At 40.0% G+C, this 13,675-nt stretch overlaps 3 protein-coding genes across 4 annotated transcripts; 2 read left to right on the forward strand and 1 right to left on the reverse strand.

The window, feature by feature from the left end:
• Nucleotides 1-60: 60 nt before the first annotated feature.
• Nucleotides 61-4,662, reverse strand: LOC123668063 (uncharacterized protein K02A2.6-like). Its single transcript, XM_045601857.1, has 3 exons — nucleotides 3,626-4,662; nucleotides 1,589-3,331; nucleotides 61-1,024 (listed from the first exon to the last, which is right to left on the reverse strand). Exons 1-3 carry the CDS (start codon nucleotides 4,660-4,662, stop codon nucleotides 61-63), a joined length of 3,744 nt encoding a protein of 1,247 aa, XP_045457813.1.
• Nucleotides 4,663-5,534: 872 nt separating this feature from the next.
• Nucleotides 5,535-6,949, forward strand: LOC123668065. The gene is made up of 2 exons (XM_045601858.1): nucleotides 5,535-6,459; nucleotides 6,855-6,949. Exons 1-2 carry the CDS (start codon nucleotides 5,535-5,537, stop codon nucleotides 6,947-6,949), a joined length of 1,020 nt encoding a protein of 339 aa, XP_045457814.1.
• A 595-nt stretch (nucleotides 6,950-7,544) lies between these two features.
• Nucleotides 7,545-10,943, forward strand: LOC123668205. Of its 2 annotated transcripts, XM_045601993.1 has the most exons (3): nucleotides 7,545-7,626; nucleotides 8,704-8,876; nucleotides 10,705-10,943. In XM_045601993.1, the coding sequence occupies exons 1-3, from the start codon at nucleotides 7,551-7,553 to the stop codon at nucleotides 10,870-10,872; spliced, it is 417 nt and encodes a 138-aa protein (XP_045457949.1). In that variant the 5' UTR covers nucleotides 7,545-7,550; the 3' UTR covers nucleotides 10,873-10,943. The 2 variants fall into 2 exon arrangements, 1 of the variants encoding a protein (XP_045457949.1); XR_006745522.1 differs by lacking the exons at nucleotides 7,545-7,626; nucleotides 8,704-8,876 and adding an exon at nucleotides 9,948-10,041.
• The last annotated feature ends 2,732 nt before the right edge of the window (nucleotides 10,944-13,675 follow it).

Here is a 13,675-nt window from a genome sequence, read left to right on the forward strand (position 1 = left end):
TAAATAATAAAACACAAATACAATCAATGAACAATTCAATCAAAAACACAATCATTGAACTTAAACATCTATTCCGTATCTAATAACAGGTTTTCTTTGGCGCTTAGGACGGTTCAGCGGTGACTGGGGTGAACAACCATTAGATGAACAAGGTTCATTTAGTGCAAGGTCATCTACCTGCTTATCAGCCCTACCGTTATCATCCTCCCCACCGATACAATTTTCTGGTATTCCATTATTTAATTCCAGGTTATCTTTATCATCTGGTTGTGCGACGACCTCCCCCTCACCTGCCGAGCTCAACCTTCCCGAATAACGGGATTTGCGCTTTATTTGATCAATATGTCTATGGAACTTCTGACCGTTACCGCTTTCGACAATGTACCTTTGGGACCCCTCTCTACTTATTATCGTACCGTCTAGCCATTTATCATTACCGCCATAGCCCCTAGCCATAACTTGGTCTCCTACGTGTAAGTTACGTGGCACACCCCCCGCATATTGTACTTGGCGCGCCTGTGCGTCCCGCACGCTGTCCTCACGGGCACGTTTGCCTCTTAGGAGATCCAACCGAGAACGAAGAATACGCTTTTGAAGCAACATGGAAGGGCTTTCACCGGTACTACTATGCACGCTATTTCGATATGACAGCAGAAAGGTTTGAAGAGCAGCGTCTACATCGACTGCCTCCCGCATGGCCTTTTTAATCACCCGCTTGCAAAGCTTCACTGCATTTTCCGCGGCCCCATTGGATGAAGGGTGATAAACCGGTGAAAACGATTGACGGACACCATTTCTTACTAAGAAGTCTCTGAACTCGTGACTCGTAAAAGGTGGCCCACGGTCCGACACGACCTCGGTCGGTAAGCCGAAACGTGCAAACGTTGCCCTTACCATTTTTATAACCGATGTAGCGTTCATTCGAGGCATTTCAAATATTTCCAGCCATTTACTACTGGAATCGATTAATATTAACACGTTGGACGCCATGACGGACACCATATGTCCGACAGCATACTTTCGCCTGGGGCCACACCAATAAATCGAGAATCGTCAAAAAATTGTTAAGGTGTTTTTCTGCAAATATTGTCAGCGAAAACCTCAAAAATAATGGGCGACTGACGGAAACAGTTATTTACCCATTATTTTCCAAGATCTCAAGTGGCAGACACCAGCTATAACATTTTTGGAAACAATTTGTTAAAAAGCCTATAAATTCAAAGTGTTTTCGATTTTTTTTTTTGTGCTATGTGGCCTTATTGCACTGTGAGGCCGCGCGGGTCACTTGCCTTAGTAAAAACAGTCGAAACACTGTCTGTCGGCTCCCTAGAGGCTTCTGAAGTGATCGAGGGCATGCGGACACATGGTGTCCGACACGGCCTCTTGGACCCAATATAATGGCAGTCACATGGTGTCCGTCGCGGCCCACTGGACTAAACATGGTTTTTGGTCTGGCGTTCAACGTGTTAAAAATGTTTTACCCCCTAAAGGGCCTAGGAAATCTAAATGAATTCTACTCCACGGACGCAAATCGTAAGTCCAAGGACTTGGAGGAGCGCGTGGAGGTGCCTGGGCCTCTGCCGCGCACGTTTCGCATTGCCTGCACACGGTTTTCACATCGACATCTATGTTCGGCCACCATACGTAACTCCGCGCTATACCCTTAGTTTTAACTATACCCATGTGACTAGCGTGAAGTTGCTTCAATACTACACTACGTAACGCTGCTGGTACTATAACCCTATAGCCCCACATTAAACATCCTCGATCTATATATATTTCATTACGCTTATTATAATATGGCTTGTATTCTTCACCCTCCGGGCAGGTCCAAGGCCATCCAGAATGAACGTAATAAACTATTTTACTAAGTAATGCGTCCCTGCTAGTAGCCGTTCTTATATCGTCATTAGTCACGGGCAAGAATGTTTCCACAAAATTTAAGTACGTACTTTCTTTGATCTTTTTATCCGTGACACCGCACTGCGGCAGCCTGGACAACGCATCCGCACAGTTTTTTTGTGACGACACGTACTCTATCTCATAATTATATCCCGCCAACAACACCGCCCATCTCTGCAACCGCGAAGCAGCCATGATCGGAATGCCTGTTTTATTACCAAAAATATAAGTAAGTGGCTTATGGTCTGTTCTTGATGTGAAACGCCGACCATACAGATATTGATGAAATTTTCTGATTCCATATACTATTCCTAAAGCTTCCCTATCAATCTGTGAGTACGCCCGTTCGGCTGCCGTTAATGAGCGCGATGCATAAGCTATAGGCCGTTCGCCCTCGGGAGTACTGTGTGAGATGACGGCCCCTACCCCTACACCGCTCGCGTCCGCCGTCAGTATTAGCGGCAAGTCGCTTGAGTAATGCACCAATACTTCGCTAGAACTTAGTTTTTCCTTTATACAATGAAAGGCCCTTTCACATTCCTTAGTCCATATGAATTTGACATTAGCTCGCAGTAAATTGTATAGCGGTGCTAAAATAGTACTAACATTTTTTATAAACTTAGCGTAATACATGACCATACCTATGAAAGACCTAAGCTCAGATACAGTGGTGGGTGCGGGAGTGTTAACAATAGCCTTAACCTTTTCAGGGTTAGTATGTATACCTCGTTTATTAATAACATGTCCCAAGTAACAAATTGACTCTTGGAAGAATTCACATTTATCTTTCTTTACCTTGAGACCGCTAACTTTTAAACGCTCAAATACTTTATGTAAATTCTCAACATGTTCTTGATTATTCCGTCCCGTTATTATAATATCATCTAAAAATACTCCTACGTATGGTAAATCAGAAAATAATTGCTCCAACCGTTTTTGAAAAATGCCTGGGCTAGACGATAACCCGAACACTAAACGATTAAACATAAAAAGTCCCTTGTGCGTATTAATTACTGTATATTTCTTACTATCATCTAATTCAATCTGAGCGTAGGCCTGTGAAAGGTCTATCTTAGTAAACAACTCGCCCCCGTGTAACCGTGCGAGCAAGTCTTCCGTACGAGGTAGCGGGTAACGGTCAATCTCGATTACCTTATTGAGAGTTAATTTGTAATCAGCGCAAATCCGTACATTACCGTCTTTCTTCATAACTGGCACTATCGGCGTGGCCCAGTCCGAGCGCTCGACAGGTGTGAGGATGCCATCGCGCACCATCTGCTCAAGCGCGCGCTCCACCGGCTCGCGCTGCGCGTACGCCAGCGGGCGCGCACGCATGAACACCGGCCGCGCTCCCTCGCGTATGTGAATACTCGCCGCGCCACCGGTGAACCGTCCGAGGCCCTCCGCAAATACTTCACAATATTTGGAACTGAAATCATTCATATTAAAATTATTATTTGTTATATAATTCACTGCATCAATTTTTAGTTTAGGTAATTTTATATTTAATTCTAACAACCATTGCCTCCCCAATAAAGCAGACTTAGCATCACGTACCACATATAGGTCCAAATATTTTTCCTGCTCGCGGTATTTAACCAGAGGTCTAATGACCCCGACCGGGCGCACCGTCTCCCCCGTATAGTATTTTAAAATAAATTTACAATCGTTTAATTTTAAATCATATAAATATTTTTTATAAAATTCACTACTTATACATGACACTGCACTACCCGTATCACATTCCATGGAAATGGCTTTATTTTGAACATTCAAGGTCACCATGAATGGTTTACATTGTTCTAAAGCTAATTGGTTTAGTTCAACTACTATTACCTCATCACTCTCTTCGCTATCTGTAGACGTTGCCGCTTTCATCGTATTTCCCGTCTCGATGTTATAAGCGCCCGTCACATTAGGACAGACCCGCTGCAGGTGCCCTTGCTGCTTGCACGCCCTGCACACATAGCGCGTAAACCTGCACGGTAACCCGCCGTGCCGACCGCCACAGGCGCGACAGCGCGCCCCGGCCGCCGCCTGCCACCGCGACGACTCCGCCACCGCCGCTGTCCGCTCCGCGCGCCGGCCGAGCTCTCCGCTCGTGGCCGACGGTCTCGCCGCCGCTGTCCGCTCCGCGCGCCGGCCGAGCGCACCGCTCGTGGCCGATGGTCTCGCTGCGGCCGCTACTGCCGCCCGACACACTGCCGTCACCGCCGGCACTCCGCCCGACGCCACAGCCTGACTCTCCACTGCCGCTGCATCCTTCTCAGCTGCCTCCATGCTGACGGCCAAACGATACGCTTTCGAAAAATCGAGATGATCCTCTTGAAATAAACGCTGCCGTATCGCTTCACACTGTATACCGCATACAAATTGATCCCTCAGGCTTTCTTCCAACCACGTCCCGAACTCACAGGTTTTAGACAGTTTTTTTAACACAGCTACATATTCCGCTAACGATTCACCGCTCACTTGCTTCCTATGTCGAAACTTAAAACGTTCTGCTAAAACACTCGGCTTGGGTTGCAAGTGTTTTTCTAGAATTTTAGTCAACTGTTCGAAAGTTTTAGATGACGGTTTGTCTGGGGTACACAAATCTACCAATAATTCGTAGCACTCTAATCCGACTACGGTGATTAGCGTTGGTACTTTTAGCTCGCTCGCTATCTTATTAACAATAAAATACTGTTCTAGACGCTCCACATATAACCGCCAATTGTCCGACCGCACATTAAATTCCGCGATTTTACCGATCGACATTTTTATATTATAACACTAATATGTAATAATTTTATAAGATGCGTAAGTCCACTCGTCGCCACTGAGAAATATCTAGCCGTAATATATTTATTACTAGGAACAAAGGAAACACACGTTAGCACTTGATTGACCGTTTATTGCGACTCCAAAAAGCAAGTTCGACATACCCCCTTGTTGCGGACTATCGCAACACCTCGAGCGCGGTGCGCGGCGAGGGACGGAGGGACAGCCCCACCATCGGATCGGAGAGAGGACATCGGCGGCTCGACCTACGACACGGCAGCGACCTTTTGGTTCTACGCCTAAGACTGTCTATATCATATTGTTGCATTCACATTTTGTTCCCGAAACGGCTAATAAACCAGATATATATACAGTCCACTTACTATTAATTTAACGTTCACCAGAACACTAACAATGGTCCTTTAGGATCGCCGTTTCGGACTGTGTGGACTTCAGCAGCGCTTCAAAAAGAACAAAGAAACGATCATCATCGTTACGTTTGGATGGATTAAGCTTGTGAGTTCGTTCCAATTAATCCTTTATCATCCTATATTTTTCCCTTTTTTTTCTTAAAAACTACCTTTACTGAGTGCCAAGTAAGACGAATTATTGAGATTTTTTGTTACATAATTTCAATGGAATAAAATTTAAATTCCTTATTTAATCGATTAAAAAGCAAAATATTACTGCACATTTTATACATTTATAAAGTTTGTGTCGATCGGCTCGCAGTCGTACGCTCACCTATTGTTCGCAGTTCTCTCAGTTACGTAATCGACTCAGTTCATCAGTTTATTATAGTTGAATATTGTTATTTGTTTATTTTTTCAATTTATTAAACTTTACTATTCGATCGCATTTTTAACGCTATGGCCGAAACAAAGATGGAAAAGTTAATTAAAAAGCGTGCTGGTATTAAAGCAAAATTAACCATCTTCTCTAATTTTATTAATAATATACTACCTTCAAAGGAACTAAGCAGTGTACAATTGTTAGATTTAGAAGGAAGACTTAGTAAATTCGATACTTTATATACTGTTTTCGACCAGTTACAGTGTGACATTGAAATGTTATCGGATAATTTGGAGAATGAGTGCCAGGAACGCGAATACTTTGAAAATCAGTATCACGAGCTTATTGCTAAGGCCCGTGGTTTACTTGGTGAGCAGCCCTCTCATCGGCGCGAGCTTCAGGATGGTTCCGTGGCGAGTTTCGAGGATGTAAAGGCAGGTGGTTCCAAATTTAACTGTGTTAGATTACCAAAAATTTCAATACCCACTTTTCATGGTCACTATCAACACTGGCTGGAATATAGGGACACATTTATATCTTTAATCCACTCAAGGTCTGATATAGATGACATTAATAAATTGCATTATCTGCGTGCGTCTTTAAAAGATAGTGCTTTATTGGTTATTGATAGTTTAGATGTAAAAGGCGATAATTATGCGAACGCTTGGAAATTATTATGTAGTAGGTATGACAACAAAAGATTACTTGTAAACAATCATGTACAGGCTTTATTTAACGTAGAACAAATACAAAAAGAATCTTCTCAGTCTATTCGTCACCTCATAGACATCACAAATAAAAATTTACGTGCTCTGTCAACATTAGACCAGCCCACTCAGTATTGGGACACCTTAATCATTCATATGATGGCTGATAAGCTCGATACAACTACTCGTAGGGAATGGGAAACACATAGAAATTCCCTGAATAATCCACCGCCACTTGATATTTTTATGACATTCCTTAGCAATAGAGCAGATTTATTAGAAACATTACAAGAAAGCAAAATTATAAAATCACAAAAATACGATTACAATAAATCTAACACAAATTTCCTTGCAGATATAAAACATAATCAAAATTCAAATTATAATATAAATAAAGCACAAAACGTTTATAAAAAAGTAGTAAATTGTCCTATGTGTAATCAAAGTCATTTCTTATTTAACTGTGAGACATTCAAATCTCTTTCTATTGAAGATCGTATAAAAAAGGCTAAGGATGTTAAGGTATGTCTTAATTGCTTACGGCCAGGGCACATGGAAAACAGATGTAATCTTGTTTCATGTAAATATTGTAAAAAAAGGCATAATACGCTTTTGCACTTACACACAACGGAGCCTACTAAGCCTATTGTTTCAGTAAATAACTTTGCTAATTCGACTAATTTAAAACAGTTAACTACTCCTCCACTCGTCTTGCTTTCCACAGCGCGAGTGAAGGTGGACGACAGCAAGGGCGTCGAGCACTTAGCCAGAGTATTGCTAGATAATGGCAGCACTGCTAACTTCGTTACGACTTCTTTCTGCGGTAAGCTGGGTTTGTCTCGACGTAACGAGAGCGCCACGGTGACAGGTATTAACAATAATATTTCAAAAAGTACACAGTCTTGTAGTCTTACTATAAAGTCTCTCTATAACGACTATAGTGCTACTATCGAGTGTCACATTTTACCTCAAATTACCGAAGCTTTACCATCTTCTTTTATCAATATTAAGGATATTCCAATTCCTTCAGGAATAAATTTAGCTGACTCATCCTTTAATAAGCCTGCAACTATAGATATACTAGTTGGGGCCGACGTTTTCTGGTCAGTCTTAGGAAAAAATTCTATTGATTTAGGTAAACATTTACCTAAACTTTATGAAACGAAACTGGGTTGGTTGGTGTCAGGCTATGTTGCTCGTCCTAAATCACACTCTTCTCCTTTTATTTGTAATTTTTTAAATGAAAGCTTAAATCCAGACTTGTCTCGTTTCTGGGAATTAGATTCGGTAACAACTGTGCACTCCATGTCTCCGGAGGAACGTGCCTGTGAACAGCATTTTTTTGAAAACACTACACGGAAGAATGATGGCCGTTTTGTAGTCTCAATGCCACTGAAAAAACATCCTTCAGTCTTAGGCGAATCTTATCAAAAGGCAAAATATCGTTTCTTATCATTAGAACGTAAGTTTCAAAGAGATCCTATTTTTAAGAATAGATATATTGAGTTCATGAAAGAATATGAACGTCTTGGTCACATGACAGAAAATAAGGAGTCTTTACACAGTTGTCTTCAACCAATTAGTTATTTTTTACCTCACCACGGTGTCATCCGTGAGTCGAGCCTTACTACAAAACTTCGAACAGTTTTCGACGCTTCAGCGGCCACCTCTTCAGGCGTGTCACTTAATGACATCCAGATGGTCGGTCCAACTGTACAAGAAGATCTTTACTCCATTTTGATACGTTTCCGTCAACATAAGTATGTCGTGACTGGAGATATTGAAAAAATGTATAGAGCGATTGAACTCAATCCGTCACAACGCTCTCTTCAACAGATAATTTTTCGTTATAATTCTAATGAACCATTAAAAACTTATACTCTTAATACGGTGACCTATGGCACGGCATCTGCGCCATACTTAGCCACTAAATGTTTGGTTACATTAGCATCTAATGTCCTTGATGATGATGTGAAACAGTCTATACAAAAAGATTTTTATATGGATGACTATATAGGGGGGTCTTCTACTATTGCCAATACCGTAACACTTTGCAAGGGCGTAATATCTACCTTAGAATCAGCTAAATTTAATTTAAGAAAATTAAGGTCTAATAATCTATCAATTTTAAAACAAATATCTCCTTGTTCTGATAAAACGAATAATATTTTAAAATTTTCAGAAACTAATTCTAATGTTGCTTCAAAAACTTTAGGTCTCAGCTGGATATGTGATTCTGATATACTGTCATTTTCAATTAATATTGAACTTCATAAAAAAGTAACTAAACGTCACATTCTTAGTGTCATCAGTCAAATTTATGACCCACTAGGCCTTGTAGGCCTCTGCGTTGTTGAGGCTAAAATTATAATGCAGAGGTTATGGATTGAGCAATATTCATGGGATGATGAAGTGTGTTCTGAAGTTAAAAATCGTTGGTTAGCTTTTGCGAGTCGGTTGTCTTCCCTTAATGAATTAAAAATTCCCCGTTGGGTTCTAAGTGATGCTTTTAATATTTTAGAAATTCATGTTTTTTCAGACGCTTCAGAACGAGCATACGGTGCTTGTTTGTATATTCGTTCTGTGCATAAATCAGGGCTAGTGACTGTGCACCTCTTGACCTCTAAGAATAGAGTAGCGCCGATAAAGCCAACGACAATGCCTCGTCTTGAGCTTTGCGGAGCCTTGCTTGCTGCAAGGTTGTGCGCTAAGGTACTAGCCTCTTTAACTCTAAATATAAGTAAATGTCGGTTTTGGTGTGATTCAACTATCGTCTTAGGATGGTTGAAGACATCACCTCTTCAAATGAAAAGTTTCATACGAAACCGTGTTCATGAAATTCAAGAAATTACCGAGGGTCACACGTGGTGCTACGTACCGTCAACAGACAACCCGGCGGATCTTGTTTCTCGGGGGGTGAAGGCTGATTCCATCAGTAGTTCTTCGTTGTGGTGGCACGGCCCCACGTTCTTATTAAAACATGAAAACGAGTGGCCACAAATGCCTAGATTTAACGAGAAACAGGATCTACCTGAGTTACTTTCTTATTCTCTTTTGGTTAATAATACTCCTAATATAGATCTTATTTCTAGTCTAATTAATAAAACATCAAATTTTACCTATTTACAAAGATCGATAGCTTATTTACAAAGATTTATTTACAACTGTCGAAACAAAACTAAATTGAAAGGATATTTATCGGTAACAGAGCTTCAAAATTCATTAAATTTAATAATACAAAAGGTTCAATTAGAAATGTTTCCCGATGAATATGTTATTTTAAAATCTGCTAAAAAGCTACCTATAAAGAATAGACTTTCTAATTTATCTCCATTCTTGGACACAAATAATATCATTAGAGTTGGTGGCAGGCTTAATAATGCTCCATACAGTTATGATACCAAACATCCTATTTTAATTTGTAGTAAACATCATTTTAGTAAAACTTTATTTAATTATTTTCATTTAAAATATTTACACGCTGGTCCACAATTACTTTTAGCGAATATAAGACAGACTTATTGGCCTTTAGGTGGCAGAAACTTATCAAAAGGGATTGTCAATAAGTGTGTTCGGTGTCGCAGATATAAGGGCGAAACCATTCAGCCTGTAATGGGGCAGTTACCTGCATCACGAACTCAATTAGAATTTCCTTTCTTACACTGTTCCGTGGACTATGCTGGACCGGTGTTGGTAGCAGACCGAAAAGGCAGAGGTTGTAAGCTTATTAAATGTTATTTGGCAATTTTTATTTGTAATTCTGTAAAGGCATGTCATATCGAACTCGTTACGGCACTATCGACAGAAGCATATATTGCCGCGTTAAATCGCTTCGTGTCACGACGCGGTAAACCTTCAAGTATCACTTCTGATAACGGTAAAAACTTTGTGGGTACCTTTAATGAATTATCTAAATTTTTAGCACAGTCAGATCTTGAAGGTCATTTTGCTGGACAAGGTATTGAATTTAAATTTGTGCCTCCATATAGTCCACATTTCAACGGCTTAGCTGAAGCAGCAGTTCGTTGTACTAAACATCACCTTCGTAGGTTACTTCAAATCACTCATTTCACTTATGAAGAGATGTCTACTTGCCTCACTCAAGTAGAGGCAGTTTTGAACTCCCGTCCCCTAACCCCGTTCTCCTCTGATCCTTGTGATTTTTCCGCTTTGACTCCTGCCCATTTTTTAATTGGACGACCATTAATGTTTATTCCACAGCGAGAGGTATCAGCTGTTAACATCAATGCTCTTGAACGCTTTAAAAGGATACAACTTATAAGGCAACATTTTTGGGGTCGTTTCTCATTGGAATACATCTCGTTACTTCAGGCCAAGACAAAGTGGAAGTCCTCAAGATCGGAGCTTAAGCCTGGGTCTCTTGTCCTCATAAAAGAAAAAGCTCTTCCGCCTCTTCTTTGGTGTTTGGGAAGGGTAATCAAGACATATCCGGGCAGCGATGGGATTTCTAGAGTGGCTGAAATCCGGACCAAGGGTGGCACCATTAGAAGGGCATTTAATAATATATGTCCACTTCTAGATCTTGAAGCCTCCAGCTCTCAAGCCGGGGAGCATGTTGCGGACTAACGCAACACCTCGAGCGCGGTGCGCGGCGAGGGACGGAGGGACAGCCCCACCATCGGATCGGAGAGAGGACATCGGCGGCTCGACCTACGACACGGCAGCGACCTTTTGGTTCTACGCCTAAGACTGTCTATATCATATTGTTGCATTCACATTTTGTTCCCGAAACGGCTAATAAACCAGATATATATACAGTCCACTTACTATTAATTTAACGTTCACCAGAACACTAACACCCCTATTTATACAAATAGAAAATGTGTTTCTACCTGAAATCTACATACATTACAGGACGCTCAGCATTTCGCTTACCCCTACGAAACGACCAACGGCCTTGACCAATTTAATCGTAGTAAATTAGAATAACGTATTTAAATCGACCAGTTAAAGAAAGCCATTCAGATAAGAGTGACTTAGCTAAGTACGCGATGACTCACTTTTTTTGTTTGTTTTATTTATTTGTGCCTAAGACAATTCCTTTCCTCTGTTTAACACGAGCAAACCTCAGTATCACAAATTCTTATCATATAATCATATTTGCGCATTAAAAGATCTCACCGTGTAAAATACGTTTCTATGTAACCGTTTGCGGACGTGTTGTGTGGCGCCATCTATTTATACAAGTACTAACTAACTTTTCTCCTTTTAACTTCTAGGGACAATTTCCGAATTAAAAACTATAGTATTAACAATAGTTGACTATTTTTTCACGAACTAAATCAAAAAGAACTGTAACTGTACTAAATATTTTTTTTTTTTATTTACCAATACCTTTTCTAGTATTTTTGTGTTATTACATGGTATAAAACAAAGTCACTGCCGCTGTCTGAATGCTTATGCTTATCTTTAAAACTACGCAACGGACTTTGATGGGGTTTTCTTTAGTAAGAGTGATTCCAGAGGAAGACTTATATGTATAATAAATGCATAATATAATAGAGGAACACTGATAGCTCTTGCATCCGTGCGAAGCCGGGGTGGGTCGCTAGTTTAAATATATCCATTACTTGTGTAATTTTATAACAACTGCCTTATCTATTGTAAGTAGGTAGGCCTGTACCTAATCTCATTGACCATAATACCCTCTGCAGCTCAATTGCCATGTAAGTACCACATAATTGTATTTTTTCTCAAAAAAACCGATTTCAATTCATCATTCACCATGTAGACGGATTGGAGCAAGTTTGCAATATATCCACATACTCTACTATGAGTAACGATAGCTATCAGGTGTAATATGAAGGTATAATATTAAAACAAAAAGAAACACTTTGGTAAGAGGCATTTAATTACAAAAAAGAACAAAAAATTTATTTAACAATACAAATATCACTAAAAATCTTAAATTACACACTTAAATATTACAAAATGTGATGTCTTACATTAGGTACAAAAATCTCGTGGTAACGCTAATCTATTACGGGAATACCATCACAGCCTATAGTCGTTATTATTACAACAACCTCATCGTTTCAGAGAAGTTTTAAAAAATTTATTATATAGTAAAAAAATCGTATTTAATATAATTGTAAAAAAAATTATAATCATTATAAGGGTTTATTATTATTTTTATTTGAGGCGTTTATTTATTTATTTCATAAGTAAATTTTGAGCCTGTCTCCTTTTGAAGATTCAAAACGATATATCATGTGACAATTTTGGTATTCTGCTAATTCGATGGTGTCATAATGTAATCATGGGAAAAAATTGATCTAGATTACCAACACAATTGTAACCTAGTGAACACATAACATCAATTTACGTAAATGTGACATAAATATAGGTACATAAGTACATATTAAAGAAAAAAAAAAAAAAACAAAATCAGCAGCGTAGCGAGAGGCGTAGCCATTGGTCTGTAAAACAAAAAATTGCGGTTTTCGAACGAGGAGGGCGCTAAAAAGGTGTTGTGCCCCGGGCGCGAATTAATCTCGCTACGTCACTGTATAAAATAAAGTTGTGACAGGAGTATTGAGATTATAGATAGTAGAGTAAAAATGAATGACAAAACGAATAGTTTTATGATTATAGGAACTGAGCTTTAATAGATAGAGCACCGCAAAAGTGTTTAATTTTAATTTACTTCTTTGCGCCTAACATTGAAGTGAAGTGTCGTAGCTACATAATTACGAGAATAAATATTGGCTTCAGCCTATTCAAGTCCACTGCTGGACGGAATTAAGCGTCCTCAAGTTCACGCCAAACAATTATGAAAGAAATATTACAATACATTAATTCTGTGATGCTTTGTCGCAGTAGTTGACTTATTCTAGTCTTCACAAACATGATTCTCGGTCATGACAATGTTTCTTTAGGGCTTAAGCATATTTATCAATGTCAATCAATATTTGTTTGTATTGTGTTGATAAACTTGTAGCAGACATTGCCCCACTGGGGGCAAATATGTGAGCAGCGCATGTGATGTTGAACGTGTAGTGTTTTATGACGCAAATATTTGTTTTAATATAAAGTAAGGATGCCTAATACGAATTGAGTTTTTCTAGCACAGATGACTTTAAAGTCTCTTCTGATCATCGTCATTGCTTCTGCTGTGTGGTTACGGCCGTAAAGAATATTATAACCATAGGTGGTAATTCATCTATTGTAGTGGTTTATCGCAGTCCACTGCTGGATATAGGCCTACACAAGTTCACGCCAAAAATATCGTAAACTCACGTGTGTTGCCCATAGTCACTACGCTGGGCAGGCGGGTTGGTTACCGCAGGGCTGGCTTTGTCGCCCCGAAAACGCTGCTGTCCGTCTTCGGCCTGTGTATCTCAAACCCAGCAGTTGGATGGTTATCCCGCTATCGGTCGGCTTTTTAAGTTCCAAGGAGGTAGTGGAACTCTGGTTATCCCTTAGTCGCTTCCTACGGACCACCACGGGACGAGAGGGGGTGGCTATATTCTTTCCTGCCGTAACAACAC

This window comes from Melitaea cinxia, chromosome 30 (assembly GCF_905220565.1).
Source record: "Melitaea cinxia chromosome 30, ilMelCinx1.1, whole genome shotgun sequence".
NCBI lineage: Eukaryota > Metazoa > Arthropoda > Insecta > Lepidoptera > Nymphalidae > Melitaea > Melitaea cinxia.